The sequence below is a fragment of the Alligator sinensis genome, unplaced genomic scaffold (assembly GCF_000455745.1).
Source record: "Alligator sinensis unplaced genomic scaffold, ASM45574v1 scaffold550_1, whole genome shotgun sequence".
Classification (NCBI taxonomy): Eukaryota; Metazoa; Chordata; order Crocodylia; family Alligatoridae; genus Alligator; species Alligator sinensis.
The window spans coordinates 2,090,016-2,108,720 of NW_005841980.1; the positions used below are offsets into that span (position 1 = coordinate 2,090,016).

Below are 18,705 nucleotides of genomic sequence, written 5' to 3' on the forward strand. Positions count from 1 at the left end.
TCCTGCTTTCGTCCCAGAAAGGCAAGTCATGCGTTCCCAATGATGTCGTGGTGCCGAATGTCCCCCAGATAATCCCTCCCCATTTCTCTATGGACTTGCCCCGCATCCTCATCGCCTGAGGGCCTGTCCACTTCCGACTACCATGCACGACCCTAGTCGCACACTTCCTCCACACCAGTTTGCTGCCAGCTGTTCGGCGTGGACTTCAGAATTAAAAAGGCACAATTAGCTCCCTGCTAGCTGATGGGGGGCCTGGAGAACAGAGCTAGTTCAGCTCCTCGGCTTTTGCTGCCAGTGGGGAGACAGCCGATAGCTCCCTACACAAATACTCCACCAGCGCCGGACAGTTTGTGATGTTAGATTTAATTAACCGGACCGTTCCAGGCCCAACTGTGCCCAAGCAGAAAATTCAGCATCGAGGCCAAAGAAAATGAAGAAGACGGAAAATTAGGCAGGTGGGGACCCGGAGAAGAGAAGTCTAAGGCGGGTGAGGAAAGCTGCCTCGTTACAGGAATCCTCTCTCTGCTCCCGTCCTCGTCACCGGCACGCTGCCACCGACAGCAGGTGTCTCGCAAAGCCTGGCTAATCCATTTCAGGAGCCGAAGCTCCTCGGTCTCCCCACTTGAGTGGCTGTTCATCTTCCAATGACTTTCCCCTTCGGAGGCCTGCTGTTCTGTTGCACCTCCTACAGCTCAGCCCTGTGAGCTCGCATCAATCTCGCAAATGAGATGCTGGCTCGCTAGCCCGCTGAAGTGCTCCTTTGATGGTTTAACAGCACATCCCGAGACAGATTCACCCAGGATTGCAGCAGCGCCAAGGAAAGGAACAAGATGCTCTCCTCTCCCGAGCCCATGTGCATTAATACGTGCCTCGTGGTATATGCTGTCCCTGAAGCACTTCGTCTCATCTATTTGGATCAGAAACTCAGAGGCGATACCAATCTGGCCAGGTTGAAGAGTCGTGCCAAACTCTGCACGTTAAGGTGGACCTTGGGATTAGTGGTGTAAAACCAATATATGATGTTATGCCCTGCATTAAGGTGGAAATTAAACTGAAGCAGAGCTGGGATTCACTGGGGGGTAAGAAAACCAGGCTGGAGAGTACAGCAGTCAACTGTACATAGTTTCATAGACGTTAGGGGCTGGAAGGGACCTGACAAGATCATCGGGTCCGCTCCCCCTGCACTTGGGCTGGAAAGACTGCTGGGATGGGACAACCCCAGCAAGGTGAGCATCAAATCAGTTTGTGCCCGTTATTTTTTCTCCTCCCCTGGGGGACTTTGGTAAATAGATGCTCCCCCAAGCCCTGATGTACGCCCCTGACATACTTAATAGTACACTTGCACTTCACATCTTTTGCTCCTCAACAGCATTAGACCTCTCTTCTGGGCCTGCCTCCCCCCAGCATGGTGGAAGCAGGGGTTGTGAAACCCCACGTCAGGCTCCCTCCTAGGGAGAAATTCCCCAGTGCAAAGCAGCACCATCCCCATGGCTCGGATAGGATTCAAAGCACAAAAGATGGGCAACCAGACTGCTGGGTACTCGCCTGATATGTCTCTCCAAAGCACAGTTTATTCAGAGCTGCCCCAGACGGAGCTGCTGTTGGCATTAGCTCTGGTTGGCAGGGGTGACTGCGTGGGATTCACACATCACCTGCCCAGCTGTGCTTTTGCTGATCTACTGGGAAAACTATTAGCAGCCTGCTGGTTACAGAGCAATATTTAGTAGCCAACTCTAAGTGGAAGAGTCTACATCCCTTAATCACTTGCATATTGTGTGTAGCCTGCACACAGGGCCGGGGGGGGTTCTAAAGCGCCTGTCCCCCTACTCAAAACATCGATGGCAGTTCTGATGTGTCCAGAGATGCACATAAGATGTTTGCTGGGGGGGAAAATGAAGACTTCACAGACCAGGGAAGCAATTATGTGGCTCTCTCTTCCCTACATGCCGAGAGCCAGAACCTCAGATGAGATTGCTGATGCTATGCCAGTGTAGACCAGCTCCCCATAGCACTCCTCTGCATTTCCACGTCTGTTATTGCAGTTCATGCGTGCACAGTTTCCTCATTTAGCAACCCCTGCCTGGACTCACCCGACTCCTTCAGAGGTATCGAACTGCATGTAAAGTTGTGCAGCTTTGTTGGCTCTCCAGGCAGCTGAGTGCCAAGATCTGCTCACTCGGTCAGGGCATGCGATATGACCTAAACTCTCGACTTGACCCTCTCTGCCACAATTCACTATCAGCAGTTACCGTGCAGAAGACTGTTGTAGCCATCCTTCCTCATTTTGCCTAATTTACTCTCCACTCTTGCACTGAAGCAAAACAATTTCTTTACCCAGATCATAAAACATATTAAGCCATCATGCATACTTTAAATCATGCAAAATTTCCTGTTTCACCTGTTTTTAACAATAAGACCATTCCTGGTAATTAAAGCAAGGGGGTGATGTGAAGCAAAAGGTTCTCTTTACAACTAATAGTTTCATAGTTGGTCGGGTCGGAAGGGACCTGAGCAGATCATCAAGTCCGACCCCCTAGCGTGGGCAGGAAAGAGTACTGGGGTCAAACAACCCCAGTGAGGTGTTCATCCAGCCTCCTCTTAAAGACCCCCAGGGGAGGAGCCAGCACCACTTCTCCTGGAAGCTGGTTCCAGATCCTAGCCGCCCTGACTGTGAAGTCGCACCTCCTGATGTCTAGTCTGAATCTACCCTCTGCCAGCTTGTGACCGGTATTTCTAGTCGCTCCTGGTAGTGCTCGGGGGAACAGGGACTCCCCCAATGCCTGCTGGTCCCCCTTAGCCAGTTTATAGATGGCCACTAGATCCCCCTCAGCCTTCTCTTGTGGAGGCTGAACAGGTTCAGGTCCCGTCGCCTCTCCTCGTAGGGCCTGCCCTGCTGCCCCCTGACCATGCGGGTGGCCTCCTCTGGACCCTCTCCGTGCTGGCCACATCCCTCCTGAAGTGCGGCGCCCAGAACTGGACGCAGTACTCCAGCTGCGGCCTGACCAGTGTCACATAGAGGGGTGCCTCTGCACTGACGAGAAGGGAGTTCCCCAGCCTGTAGGTCTGCTGCTGGTTCTTCCTCCCCAGATGCAGCACCTTGCACTTGTCAGTGTTGAACCCCATCCTGTTCTCATCCGCCCACCCCTGTAACCTGTCCAGGTCCGATTGCAGCCTGTTCCTCCCTTCTAGCGTGCCCACATCCCCCCACATCTTAGTGTTGTCTGCGAATTTGCACAAGGTGCTTTTTACCCCCTTGTCCAAGTCACTGATGAAGATGTTGAACAGTGCGGGCCCGAGGACCTAGCCCTGGGGGAACCCACTGCCCACAGCCCTCCAGGTCGAAAACAACCTGTCCACCACCACCCTCTGGGTGCGACCCTCCAGCCAGTTAGTGACCCATTTGACTGTGTAGGTGTCGATGCCACAGTCTCCTAATTTCTTAATGAGAATGGGGTGAGAGACAGTGTCGAAGGCCTTCCTAAAGCCCAGAAAGACTATGTCCACCACAACACCTACGGCCAAGGATTTTGTGACCTGGTCGTAGAAGGCCACCAGGTTCGTCTGACAGGACCTGCCTCTAATGAGCCCATGTTGGTTGCCCCTAAGCATGATGTCCCCTGCCGGTCCCTCGTGGACATGCACCAGGATAATTCTGTCTAGGATCGAGGTAAGACTAACTGGCCTAGAGTTTCCTGGGTCCTCCTTCCTCCCTTCTTTGAAAATGTGGACCACATTGGCCCTTAAACCATCATTTGTCCTTAAACCATGTAAATCCTGCAGAAATGCCTTAGCCGGAAAGACTGGAGTCCTTCAAAGAAGGTGGAAGCAAATAACCAAATACTACTGCAAGTCAACACACCTAATTCCCTTTAAGTCCTTTTGATGTTCCCAGTGCTCTTGCCCATTTATATGTACGCACCTTCACAAGGCTGCTGTTTGAATTGATTCAAATTTGCAAAGCATTCCCTACACCCACGGTCAGATGCAAAGAAAGGAGAGCTATGGAGGTCCTTGACTTAAATATTGATGAATATCATTATTAGATTAAGAAAGCTATTACTAGATCTCACGCACAAAAACAACTTGCAAGGAGCAGGAGATGCTTTGGAGTGCGAGCTGAGGCCATACAACTTGTTTCAGTTGTGACATGATACAGAAGGATTTGAGTAACTGAGCCCCTGGAAAAACTAATGTCGTATTTCATTTGCAGTAGATTAAAGCCTCCATCTGCACACGCACACAAGCCAGGCGGCCGAACCAGCAGTCGGCTTTACAACACATTCAGGTTCTCAGCTCCGTCATCTCACTTTTGAACGTAAATTCCACGGGAAGTATAGTTGTTTAATTTTCTTTTTGTGCTTAAAAAAGCCTATTAGATCTTCATTGCTCTCCTCCCTTCCTCCCCACTCCGACATTCTCCCCATAGCCCACAGTTAATGAGAAGAAATCAGTATATTGCACCTCTCTGCTGAAATGGCAGGATTCTTTGGTTACCAACTCATTTGCTGTTTAATTGAAATCTTTTCTCCAAACTCATTTCCATACCACTGCTCTTTTTGAATGCAGAATTACAGCCCAGTATTGATCATCCTTCCCCCCCGCCCCCATCCTCAATTGAGTTTGCAAGAATACACATTTTTTTTAAGCAACCCATCCTGCTGCCCTGGTCCAATCTGAAACCTACTGGCGTGGCTTGAGGCAATTTGCTAGATAAAGGGATCAAAAAAATTTAGTCTGAAATGTATGAAATCTAGACCCGCACCTACCATATAAGGTGCGTGCGTGGGTGGATATATAGATTAGTTCAGACAAGGTTTAGATGAGGAGTGGATTAAAGGCATTGGCTGTGAAGGAGCGGAGTTGGTAAAGCAAAATCCTAATGCATATTTCAGCTCATGTCTGGTCATAATTCTCTCCCCCCTGGCAAGAACAACGTCTTTGCTGATGAGATGAAACAAAGCAAATTTAAGGATGGCGGGGGCTTGTGGGGTGGAAACTGCACTCAGTACAGCCATTGAAATTTTCAGAAAATTATTCTGCTGATCCTTTTCTAGAGATCAAACTGCATTTGTGATAGTTTTGGGATTGAAAACTCAAGCTCTGTAGTTAAATTATTTGCCAGCCAGTGAGAAGGACCGGTGTAATGCCATGGCTCTTTATATACAAGCCGTGTCCTTGTCCAGGACTGACTGCTGACCATTTGGCATGCAGGTCATGTTGTTACAGAGGCTAGTACACTTCCAGTTCATCCGAGTAACGACAGGAAATGAACCCTGCACTTGGCCAATTTAGGCATGTTGGGTGCTGGGGATCGGAAGTGGTACCCACGCTTGGTTTAGGCTATCACATTTGGGCTACCAGCAGGCACGTGCATTTGGTTAGGGCTACCAGCCGACATGTGCATTATTCGTGCATCCCGGGGTATCTAATCCCCTGAGGATGTGTGGTTGAAGCCCGACAGTTATGCGAGTTGCTTCCATAGCCGGAGCTCTAGAGGTGAATACTTCCAGCTTTGGAGGCTGCGGGTTCAATGCCAGCACAGTAGTCAGGATGACAGATGCAAGGCAACCATGGAGCATATGGTGATGTGCAATTACAGTGAAGAAATAGAGGTCTTTGTGACCTCGCCTTCTAAGTGCTATGCCAAAAGCCTGTCAAACAGGAGATTCAAGGCCAATCTGGTAGAGATTTGCAATTCCTGTTGGCCAGAAAGGAAAAAAATTGCCCCTGTTCTATGAATAATCATTATCCCCATCCCTTCCCTACTACTGGAATATGGGTGAGAGACAGACGTGTGTTAGAGACACCCTCCTCAAGACCTTCCCCCAAAGCAAACCAAGGTCTATCCGCCACATCTCAGTGGCATTTCCGGAGAGGATTGACCTGCCTGTTTATCCTGTTATATAGATATGTGTCTTTGCACCTCAACTTGCTTCTGACACAAGACACGACCCTTCTTGTTTCCCAAGACTGTGGAACAGCAGCAACAGGCTAGGCACTGCTTAATCTTTAGGGACAAACGTTGCACATAAACTGGTTTAAGTGATCAGAAACCGCCTTAACCTACAACAGAAGAGACGTTCAGTGCGCATAAAACTGGCCAAAACTGGTTTGAGATAAACCTGGGTGAATGCAGTATCAGACTTAACTGATTGAGCTCAAACTGGTTTATGCAATGTCTGTCCCAGACCTAGAGGTGAAGGGGGGTCTTGAAGATCTACCTGATGCATAGGCATTTTGCTAGGCCTTGCTCATAAGGGTGAATTGCACTGCTTACGACCTGGTGACTTGGCTTACCTCATGCTAATGGGGATTTGAGCCCTTGAAAGATGCTGCTTCCTGCTTTCCCCACACTCAAGCTCCTCTCTCATGACGAGGATCATTCCAGAGAGAGACGCAGCCCTTGCCAGCCAGAGGAAAAGGCCATGTCACCATCTTGAACTCAAGTTCCCTGCATTGCAGATACAGTTATCTGCAACCGCCAGGAAGAAAACATAATCCCTTTCCCCTACAGTCTAAAAATTCTGCGTGCATCGCTGAGCCATGTGACACCCACTAAAACCGGCAAAAATCATACAGCTCGAATCCCATCTGCCCCTTTGAAGACGAGACCGTCGGAGACCCGTACTATTTGCCATGTAGTTACACAGTAATTGGTGCCCCGTAATAAAACAAAGCTAATCTCTGAGTGTATTTTTCCACGGGAGTTCATATTTCTGATTTAGGCAGACGCCGGGGATCTGTACCAAAATTAGCAAAAGGATTTTCTTTTGTTTGTGATCTCCTGGTACTTGGGCAGCAGCTGGGACTCTGCATTCAGACATTTTTGGGCTGGGCAAACAAATTACCAGAGACTAGCCTCATTTAAAAAAGCTGCAGAAGTAGCTCTCCAATCTTACAGTGGGAATCAGACGCTGACTTCTTCGTTTATAGATCCCGGGCACTCTGATGGAGCAGGGTCTCTACAAAGTCAAAGCTGGTCAAAGCTCGCCCTATGTAACCTCCTCCTCCTTTTTTCTATCGTGCAGCCTGGCAGCTTCCAAAGAAGCCGAAGCAGCCGCCCGCTCTGCTCCCAAACCCATGTCCCCTTCGGACTTCCTGGACAAGCTGATGGGGAGAACTTCAGGCTACGATGCCAGAATCAGACCCAACTTCAAAGGTAAGCAAAACCCTGCCCATTTGGGTTCGGTTATTGGGCAACGGTTGCAATTACCGCTCCCCGGAGGTCTTCCTGGATGCAAATGAAATGTGCCTGCTTTATATTTATAAAGCACCTTCCTTCCTGTGGGATCCCACAGGTCCTGCGCTCCCTTCTTATGCAGAAATGTATAACTGTGTATAGAGTCCACTTGCCGACTACTCGAGCACAGCTGCCTTAAAGGGCGCAACCCAGTGGCTTTTTAGCAAGACCCAGTCACTGGTACAAAGCAAGGATGAAAATTGCATTGAATACATTGCAAAGGGGGCTGGGGTGGGCACACTGTAGCTGCCCAGCCGCAAGGTTTGCAACAAGCCTGTCCTTTCCCCGTTGCCTATTGAGAGGAAACCCATGTAGGCCTGGGCTAGATGGAACAGGGTTTTGAACTGGAAAAGGGATCTCTGTAAGGAAAAGGCTATGAACCACGGCTCTGAATAATATATTTGGATTATACCTGGTTATTTCACATCCGTGCATTCACTATTCATGACACATTGAAAGTAGGAGTTAAGCCACTCACCCAAAAATAAATATGAAATGAAGCCTTTAGCACACATTATAGCAAGTATATCCCAGCTGCCACACACTACAGGAAAATTACTTAAGGAACGGTTTGTTTTCCATAGTTTTTAAAAAGTCACATGCACTAAAAACCATTCTGATGAGAAGACACAGCATGAAGGGAAGGCAGGAAGAATGGGTACGATTTCATCTAGGAAAGAGAAGACCGAACAGGGACTAGCAAGCCGTCTTCAAATACAAATAAGGGTGTTATGAAGAGGCTAGCAATCAATTACTGCCGGCATCCACAGGGGACAGGCCAAGTAGCAATGGGCTTAAATTGCCATGTGAGAGATTTAGGTGGGATATTAGGAAGAGATTTCCAATGATGAGGGTGGCTAAGCCCTGGAACGGATTATGCAGAGGGGTTGTGGGATCTCTGGCACCGGAGGTGTTTCAGTGAGTGTTGGACAGACATTTAGACTAGCTCAGCCCTCACGATCCCTCCCAGCCTTGTTTTTCCAGCCTTTCATATGCCTCCTTCACCGTGAAATGAAGACACAAATGAAGTGAACAAGAATCAGGAAGAGTCAAACTTTCCCACACATCAGTACTTTGCAGCTCAAACTCCAGAGCCCGATGGAGTCAAGTGTGACTGTTACGTTTGCTGGGAAACTCCCTTTCCAATGGGACAAAGTCCCACCTCTAGCTCTGCAGACACCTGAGGTTACAGACTTCAAGTCATGATTTATGACTTTATTATATAGAGAATGTATGACTATAGACTATGTGACTATTCTTTATTATATAGAGAATGTATGACTACATTCTCTATATAATAAAGTTTTTATATAGAGAAAAGCCAGCCACGACGCAAGACGAGTCTACCGGTCCTGGCTCTCAAGTCAGGGGATCTGTCTATTTGGAAGGGGTAATGTTGTCTGCAAAGAGAAAAAGAATTTAGTAGCAGGAAATTTAAGGCAACTCTTGCAAAGAATTAGGAAAAACAGAATAACTCCCAGAGCTGCCCGCCTGTCCCAAAGGCACCGGACAGCACGAATGCACGCATGTTCTCACGAATGGGTCTCTGAAATCTCCAGCTGCTCTATGGGGTCAGTATCCGAGTTGCCCCTCAACAGGTGAAGCCAGTCCCTTCCTTCCAACACGCTCGCCCACGGACGGATGCGTTCAGGGTGGAATCAGATGGAGGAGTGCCACCTATTGCCCATGATAAGTGCTGTTGCTTGGAGCTGGTACATACAACACAGGAGGGTTGGGATACAGCGCTGAAGCCAATACCCTGGAGGCAGTGAAGCGGTGTTTGATTTAAGATCACATCTTCCCGCACGGCGGATTTGTTCCTTTCATTCACGCTTCCTTTCAAGCTCCGCTCTCGCTCCCTGCCTGACATCAGAGGCATCATTGCTGTGCAAATGGATTGTGATGGCCCAGAGCATGGCGACTTCAGGTCGGGAAGGAGAGCTGGGCTGGCTCTCATGGAAATCAAAGCCCTTCACACTGCTCTGGCAGTGCGACGGTGGAGCCTGCCCTGCGCCTGCGCTGCCTTCGAAGAGAACCAGCTCCTAAGTGCCATCTAGAAGAGATATCTTCCAAGTTACACGGGTGTAGGTTGCAGCCCTGTTGGTCTAAGGACATGGGCAGAAAACGTTCTTTGAGTAAATCCGATATCTTTTATTAGATCAAGTCAAATTTGCAACACATTTGCAACTCAAATTTGACTTGATCTAATAAAAGATATCACATTTACCCGAAGAACTTTGTCCATCTAAACAAAAAAAAAAAATCTTGCTTTCAAGCAACACTCTTCCCACCTAGCATCGTGACTCTAGCAAGCTCCTCTGAGCAGCCACGCAGGCTTGGGCCTCCAGATGCCAGCTGTGCTAGATGCTCACATCTGGCCACAGCTGCTGCCGCACCCCTGAGGCCCTTTTGTAATGCGACCTGACAAGTTGCAAATGGCACAGTGTTTTTTATCCGCATCCTGCAGCGAGAGCGAGTCAACTCTGGTATCACAAAATACCTGCTCCTGACTGGCTGGCTGCTGTGTTGAAACCCACGGAGGCTTCCCTCGCACGGGCCTCATACTGAGTACTTCTGCTGCTATTCAGATACATTGCAGTTTCTCGACGGCAGGACTCATCGTCTCCTGGCATGCTGCAGACTCTTCACCCGGCCTCCACCTGTCCCTACTAATAACAAAAGTGTTCAAAAGTGTCTCCCAGTTGCTGGCTACCCAAAGCTGGCTCTTAGGATGAGTTAGACACCAAGAATAACTCAGACAAAGTGTTTCTCAAGCCAGGGACCAAAGGAAAAACTACTGGATAGATGGACCCCGCTCGTCCAGAAGGCAAAAACTGGGAACTGGAGGGAGGAAGGAAGGAAGGAAAGAGCCATCCAACTGACCCACTGGTCCCCTCGCACTCCTTTGCTGAAACCCAAGCTCATCAAGTCCAGTGGTCATTAAGGACCCACCAAAGCCTTGGGCACCCACTCACTGGGTGCAGGGCTTAGTCCTTCATGGTGTATCCCCACATGTTGGTGCACAAAGCCATGCAGGTCGCATTTCATACCCACTCCGCATCAGGGCAACCGACCACATCGAGCAGGTCAAAGGCGAATCAACCCCTAAGCAATGGCATTCGTTAGACGCCTGTTCTTCTAATGCACTCTTCCAATGCAGGCCATTTTTCATTTTTGAAGCCTCTTTTGGCCCGTGCTTTGTCCTCGACTGCTTCTCAAGATAAACCGGGCCCTACAATCTCACCCGGTGTTGCCCACTGTTGTTAGCTCCTAATTTCTGTGCCTCGTTTTGTTTCTTACCTTCAGCTTCCCCTCCTCCATCCCCCCAGGAATAATTGGGCTATGATAATGCAAAACTCTTAGGAGCAATTCATCATTGCAACAGCTCCTGCAGTCCATTGGCAGGCAGTAGGCTCTGTCCCTGATTTTCCCAACGTTAAGAGAATCCTCCCAGAAACCAACAAAAAAAGGGAAGGCACGCAGGGTTAAAAAATGCACCATTGCAATTGCTTGTCGCCATTGTGTGCGTGCACACACAAGAAATTAAACTTTAATATTTAATGAAATATATACACTATCCTTCTGCTGAAGGCAGCTGGATTGTAATTTTATTCGAGATAATTTAATTTCAGATTTATTTCAATGAACTCCACCTTCCCCGTGGGGGCAGTTCGCTGGCTTGCTCTCCCACACATAAATCAGGATCCAATTTATATGGAAGTCACAGACGCAGCTTTGCAGAGCTTGGGGTTGTAGCTCTCCAAGCACGTCATTTAAATTAACTGGCAGTAACTCATCAAGGCACTTTAATGGGTTAGATCTAAATGAAAAAGTAGAGCAAGACTGTGCTGGATCAATGTGGGGGGCTGAGATTAGAAAAGGGAGGGACATTTATGGGACAGCCATCTTCTTGAGAATAAGAGGCATCCTCGGTGTTTGGGTAGGATTTAGCAAGGGAAATTAGCACTCGGGAAGGTGAGAGTGAACATGCTGGTAGGGGCGCTATAGGCTTCCCTCCCCGCTACACCCATGCTTTGGTATTGAATTGCACTATCTTCCCCTGGTAGGAGACAACCCGATCCCTGTACAGCTGTGTTTCACTCCAGAGGTGGCTGCATTACTGTGGTCGGTACAGGGCATTTCTAGCTATCCAGATAAAGACTGGGTTTTTAGAGGAGCAGAGTGCTCACAGCGGCCACCGACTGCAAGCAGAGATGCAGGCATTTAGCACCTCGACAAGTCAAGCCTGCTGCTGGCAAAATCCTGCTCGGGTCCATCAAGGAGATACTGCCTGCTAGGTTAAAAGTGCCAAGTCAATGAGCAACTCCACCTGCGGTGACAAAACAGCTGCAATATTTCGCATACGCCAGGGGTGCATATGGCACCTTCGCTAGGTTATAACGCAGCATCCGTGCAATCAGCACGCATGCCCCTCTGGGCTGAAAGGCTACAGACACCTATTGATTATTGCTAATGACATAACGTAGCCTACTGTTTTACCAGCATGGTTCCTGGACCTCTCCTGCTCGCCTCCCCCAAACACACACGGCTTCCAGGTAGTTGCCCCCAAACTCTGATTCAAGAAGTCAGTCATTCTCTTCTCCACCCAAAAGACTAATCACAGAAGGAACCAGTGGGTGCCAGCTGCATTTCTATCAATTAGAGTAACCACAACACAAAAATACATCAGTCCTCCTCCCCATCTGATATCCTAACCTATACCTATGTTTAATGAGCCTGGCTACTGAAACCTGTGGATCAACCAGCGTGAGAACTAATTTTCGCAGTAAAAAAATCCAGACAAGCCCTGCTGCATGCAGCCCTTTCTCAGAGTGCGCCATTGCTAGCTAGCTGCAAAGTTACTCACATCTTCTACTAGGTACAAGGCTTAAAAAGGAGGGACACATGAAAAAAAAAAAAAAAAAAAACCCACAAAACAGGCTTTGAATGTAACATTTGCAATCAAGAAATTCCATTAATTTCTACCGAGGAGGAAATGTACATTGATTACAGACCAGAAGAGTCTTGTTAAAAAAAATCACTGGACCAAAAATGAGCAAGTATTTCATCTTTGTGCAGCTGCGAGCTTGCAGATGTGGCCTCTGATGTCAAGTCCCTGAAGTATATCAAGTCTAAGCCGTCGGGCAGCACGTGAAATACTGATGTACAGCAGAGAGGCATGTGGTAGAAACAAGATCATTTCTGACCACTAAACTCATCTTTAGATCCTTTTTTTTTTTTTTTTTGGGAAGAATGTCCCGGATGAAGCTGTTCCAGAGACTGAAATTTGGAGCACCTAGAACGACAGATGTTCGGCGTCCGCGAATGAGTGTTTACTGAGCATTGGGAAGGAGAGGGAAGAAGTAGTTCATGCTCCAAGGATCTTACAATCTAAATGAGGCAAACAATAGAGTGAAAGCACCCAGGAGCCCCGGGCGCCAGGCAGGAGGCCAAGCTGGGAGAGGCGGAGTGGGTATGCATGAGTGCTCCTTTATCTGGATGGAGAAGGATTGGCTGGGCAGAAAAGCCAGCTCGGGGCTGACGGAGCTGAATGGAAGGGATGGGCATTGTCATTCGGAAGGGAGTTTAGGGACCAAGGCCTTGCAGCGGGTGCAGACAACACCCACCCTTGGCAAACCCCCAGTGCATGCACGCACGCATCCACATGCTTCTGGCAGCTCCCCACAGCTCCATCCCGGTGCACGCTGGGATGGCGCCAGCTGCTGAATGGGTGGTGGCAGCTGGACTAAAGCATGGGACGAGCTGCAGCCCGCTGCCGGACGGCAACAAAACCCTTGCTCCACTTCACCATGTTGGAACAACTCAGCTGGCAGAGGTGGAGGGCTCCGCTGCCTCGGACCTCAGGCGAGTCAGCAAAGCACCCCGTGCCTCAGTCTTCCCATCTGTCAAGTGGAGCCAAAAGCACCTCCTTTCTCCAACCCGCCACATGCCTCAGCTATTTTGATGGGAAAGACCCCAACTGAGATGAGCTTGGGTGCTCTTGTACTCGACCACGACCACACCAATTCCACACCCAGCGCTAAGGGATCCCCAGTCACTGGGTATACTGGAGACCAAAATCTAGAGCAAGCTGTGGGATAGCTGTGGGAGTCTTTCGATGCATTGGAAAAACAGCAAGTTATTACTCTTTTTTTTTTTTAAAGCATGCAATAGGTTTATTCATTAACGCATGGCTTTTTGAAACACGTTCTGAATTTTTCTACTTGGGTTTGGTTTGGGGTCTTTTCTGGAGAGCTTGGTTTTGGCACATTGTTTTAGCAAACTTATTATTTTTAATTAGGAAACCGGTGAATGGAATTTCTCTTGCGAAGACTGAGTGTTTCTAAACAGCTATAAATACAGGAACGACGCAGCGTGTTCAAAAACTACGATTAGGTTCTTGCTGGGTTCTTAATTATCTGCCTTTTGGGGTCAGAGTGTCAGACTATTGTTCGCAGTCAGAGGTGCAAGAAACCCCCTTTTTTTTTTTTAAAAAAAAAAAGGGGAAGCTGAAATTCTGCCATGGTCACAGGACTCCAGAAGATGGAGCTTTCAGGGGGGAAAAACCCCCCCGAGATCTCACAAAATCCAAACGGATGCATGTGGCTGAGCAGTGGATCTATGCTTCGGTCACTTGACGGGGCCATCGTTAGTGCAGAGATGGCCAAGAGGTCTAGACACGGCAACCAGCAGCTCCGTGTAGGCAGATTGACTCTGATGAGAAGCTGAGCAAATCATCCAGCCCAGAGCTCCTGGAGGCTGCAGCCAGCGATGCTGAGGGATCTCCGCACTAGGCTGCAGTCACAGGAGTTGGCTGCAGAAATGACTGCAGTATGGACAAGGCAGGCCAGCTGCAGGGTCCAGACAGCTCCGATGGAAGCGACAGGGGATGCAGAATCGGAGAGAGGAAAGAAACGTTCCCTCCAAAGACTTGGAAGAGGCAGGAGTAAACTCAAGGCATCCAGAGACATCAGGGGAAGCCCTCAGCGGGTCCTTTTCTGGCTGCTGAAGGGTCCAGACAGCCCTCTTCGGTCCCCACCCCAGCTGTTCCCCATGTGCTGTTTCTCTGCTGGAGCAGTAAAGGTGAAAAGGCTCCCCTCCCCTCACCCCCACGTACATGCTGCGTCAGCCCTCACTTGGCCCCGGCTCCATTGTCCCTATTGAGTTGTGCAGCCCCACTTGGGCCATGCACAAAGCCCTGCTCGTGCAAAGGGGGTTTGCTGACTCGGCTAATCCCCTAATCCGCCAAAGGTAAAACGGTCAGGTAATAACAGGCACGAAACAAAGGGGAGAGGGAACAAAGTGCTGGGCGGCCCGTTTCTGATGACTCCAGTATAGCTGCAGAGAGTCGGGATTCCAGCTCTAATCCTCCCCTCCTGGTCCAACAGGCCCTCCCGCTGCGCCCGGAGCGGTTGGCCTCTGCCTCTGCTTAAAGGGGCAAACTGAGCTTTCCAGCCTAGCAGGGCTGTTGCAAAAAGGCTGCAAGAGCAGTCAGAGGCTCGGTTGGTGGAAACGGATGGAGCGGTGCCAGTCTCCATCAGCGGAGGGGCTGACTTTATTGAGAGTTAGGCACGGCCCCAAAATGTGATCTCAAACTAGAGAGGTACACGGGGAGGAAAGAAACTGTAGCCCGCTTTATCCCTCTGAGTGCAAGCAATGACTAGGACTTCTCCCGGGGGTGAAGGCAACAGGTAAAAGGAAGTCTACAGGTCCTGAACCCTGTGCTTACCCCTTACTCAGCCTTTATTTTCCATCACCTGGTGCTGAGCTGCAGGCCCTGGCACCTTCCCGATTCCATCCCTGCACAGCCTCAAGCCAATCAGCACCACCAGCACGCGCCACTGGTGCACGGCTGCACCACCGGCACGCGCCACTGGTGCACGGCTGCACCACCGGCACGCGCCACTGGTGCACGGCTGCACCAACACGGGTTTGCCGCCAGCATGGCATGAAGGGCCGCAAACCATGACGAACCCTCTCACAACACCGTGACACCACCCTGGTTTCTCCTTCAGTCTCCAGCCCCTTCCACCCATGCAAACTGTCGCCCACCCTGAGGCTTGCAAGATATGGTCAGCTGCCCGCACGTGTGTAAGACTAGCAGATGCGTGCTCTGGAACACGGATGAGAAGCACACGTCAGATCCAGACCCCGTAGCAAGTGCCAAGGAAGCTTTAAAGCCTCCCTGGTTGCAATGAGTGAAGGAAGGAGACTTCCTCAGAGAACGTCTCTCGCTCAATATTAGAGTCTTAGCAATTAAAACCAGCCTCCTGTCATCCTCAGGGAGCAGTTTCCTGAGGACTCACTGAGCAAAGACCTCAGGATCTGACCTCCTAGAATAGAGTCAAGTGCCGAATATGATCATGGGGATATATGCAGATCCCTTGTAGATGGTCAGATATCCATGGGAAAGAGGAGGGGCTACAGCCTGCATAGTCCACTCATCCACCATGCCAACAGCAGCTAGTTCTTACACAGAAGTGCTCAATGAAGCGCTTTCCAAGCAAGGGCAGTATCATTACCCATTCTGCAGTTGGGGAAACTGAGGCACAAGGTGGAAGCATGATGTGCCTATGGTCACCCAGATGGGAAGTGGCAGAGCCAGGAATAAACCCCGCGAGGCCACGAGTTCCCGCAGCAAGGCTGAGCGACCTCCCTCCAGAGCCATGTTACTGATACAGTCTTATTTTGTCGTGCAGGCCCCGCAGTAAACGTCAGCTGCAACATTTTCATCAACAGCTTTGGTTCGATTGCCGAAACGACGATGGTAAGTAAATGCAGCATTCCTGGCTTTTATTATGCTAAAGTAGACTGTTGCTCTCTTTTCCTGGGGTAGACCTCAGGTGGGAATAAATTTATAGCTCCAACTTACAAACCTTGACGCATTTCACTGTTCAAAGACTATGATCCTGCATGTGTCTGCACATAAAAATAGATTTTAGGAGCTGATGTTCCCAATTGTAGAATACACGGAGCTGAGGGCAGAAGTAAAACGTGCTCCATTTACCTCTTGCTTAAGGTCTGACTAAGGCCCAAAGTTCAGAGATGCATCCAAACTTTCAAGGGTGTTTAGGGGTGGGATTTTCAAATGAGCCCATTGTAGAGTAAAGGGATCAGAGTTAAGTACAGATCCAGTTTGCACCCTGAGGCTGGGGAAGGGCTTCAGACCTGGATTCTCTTTGGAGCCTGAATCTCCAGGGGGAAACTGAACATTCACGGGATCAAAACCAACATACGCAGCACAGGCCATCTTCGTCAGGAAATTAATGAACATTGCTAATAGCTGCATCTAATTTGTAAGGGGCTAGGAGGTGTCCACTGTAAGGAAAAGGAGATAATAGTTGTCAGATGGAGCAATGAAAGGTCAATTGTGATATAATCAGCAAAAAGCAACCCAAGGCTCTGTAGGTACAATGCCTTCCCGATGCATTAATTAAAGATCATCCAGAAACATCTGCAGAGGCTTCCTCAGCCTGACAAAGGGTTTTTAAACCTGAAAGCTTGCCAAAAACATGTTTTCCAACTATTTAAGTTGGTCTAATAATAGATATCAGATTCACCCAAAGAACCTTGTCCATCCAGAAATATGAGGTTCAACTGTTTTTGTAATGGTCTCTCTGGAAAGATGTGGAAAGTAATGTGCATAAATGCAACTCCGGTACTTTGTCCTACGCATTCAGAACAGGATTCGATAAATACTTCAGGAAATCAAGTCCTCAGCTGCATGGCAGGACAGAGCAAAGCCCAGAAATACCTGCTGCTGTATCGTGATGTTTCTAAACCCCTTGCATGTTTGCAGTCATTTGCAGGTAGAGCAGAATAAATGGCAACTGCATTGAATTTTGTGTTTGTTCATGAACTGGAGTGTGGGACCCTTATGAACACGTGGCCTCAATGCAGAGCATCACTAGGTGCTGCGTGCAATCAGGAATTCATTAAATAGACCCTCCTCTTAAAAAGTATTAGACTGCCTGGGAGATGGGGCTGGTCTATTGATCTCTCTGTGTGTTATAGAGAAAGATGATATTATATAGCTGGTCTATATTGCTTCCGAAGGCATATCATAAAACCATACATTAAAATGCAAAGGCAGAAATCCCAAATGAACTGGGCTGACAGAAACAAGCACATCTTAAGCTAGCCTGACAAGGAGAAACACGTGGCAGACTTCAGAAGCATACTGCAGGGATTAGCTATATTTTGCAAGACACATCATCTTGGATTCTCCCCGTCCGAAAAAAGGATTCCCATTCCCGCTTGGAAAGAACTGTATTTTTTTCTGCGAGTGCCTATGTGAGCGAAGGCAGCAGATGTCAATTCTGCTTCAACAGACGCTGCGAAACAAAAGCACAGGTCTTGGGAGCAGCCACTGGGACTCACCAGTGCCCTGGCATTTTGGATTGAGTGCTGAAAAGCTGACCACCTAGCAACTGTTTACAGCAATGTGACAGAAGAGCCAGCCTGAATGAAGGAGAGGCAATGTCAAGAGGTTGTAGCTTAGCTTTGCGGCAAAATCGGAATGAAAAATGAAAAAGAAATTCAAAAATCCCTGCAGAGAAAAAATTGGGGGTGGTGGGTGGGGGGGAAATGGTCTCAGGTCAGCTGAAGCATTTTTGTTCCAGGGTCCACTTTTTGAAATGATGATGCCAAAAATACAATGATTCAGGCTGAAACATCCTGTTGGAATACCTTCCCCCCCCTTATTCTCTTCCAAGATATTGTTCCAGTGAAAGCAACCCAGTTTGGGGAAGCATTTCAGGTTTAACAGACCCTTATATTTCAGTGGAAGATTGCTGCACCGAGGTTTCACAAACCAGCTGGATTCAAAACAACTACAAGAAACTTGCTCTCTCTACAGTAAGTAGAAGAACCAGGCTTACAACTCAAGATGCACGACTCGCTTGCAAAGCAGCAGTGCAGAGTACACGACTCTCTCGTGTCTCCAGAGGCTGGTCATGTATAAGGCTGGCATCAGCTATTGCTGGAGCGGATGACATTTTTCTATTTTAATGTAACAACATATTCAACTTTAATAAAATGAATTTTCCAAGAAAATATTTCCTTTCAGTTCAATCCCAGTTTTCAGTGGAACAAAAAAAGAAAGGTACCAGACCAAGCAACTGCTCCCAGTTAGTGGACTTTTAGTGGAAAAGCAGAAGCACAAACTTTCAGCCTTGAAGGTCATGGATTTAAATAGCAGAAACAGAATTAGTTAGGGTAACATCATCGAGTTTACTTCACTGGCCCAAAGAGGAAGTACGTGGTTCAAGAGCTGCTGCGGCTCAAGTCTGGTCTTCAGACTACAGCAGGCCCCAGATTCATACACTTCAAATGCTCCATTTCTACACCACATTGTACAAAGCAGCTCCCTAGCACCCGAATCATAGGTCTTTCCATTGCTGCATGTATTTTTATATATAAATATACTTGCATTGGGACTCTTAGTTGATGTACAAGACATGGCT

General features: G+C 48.6%; 1 protein-coding gene and 1 long non-coding RNA gene across 5 annotated transcripts in view; one reads left to right on the forward strand and one right to left on the reverse strand.

Annotated features, from left to right (window-relative positions):
- The window catches only part of LOC102367763, a 128,899-nt gene that overhangs the window by 107,800 nt on the left and 2,394 nt on the right, over positions 1-18,705 (reverse strand). The gene's annotated exons all lie outside the window — the stretch shown is intronic.
- Positions 7,036-18,705, forward strand: part of GLRA1 (glycine receptor alpha 1) — a 28,700-nt gene continuing 17,030 nt past the window's right edge. For all 3 annotated transcript variants that reach the window (XM_006021175.3, XM_025200992.1, XM_025200993.1), the window contains exons 1-2: positions 7,036-7,159; positions 15,940-16,007. In XM_006021175.3, coding sequence (XP_006021237.1) covers positions 7,081-7,159; positions 15,940-16,007 — 147 coding nt within the window. In that variant the 5' untranslated portion in view covers positions 7,036-7,080. The remainder of the gene's footprint in view (positions 7,160-15,939; positions 16,008-18,705) is intronic.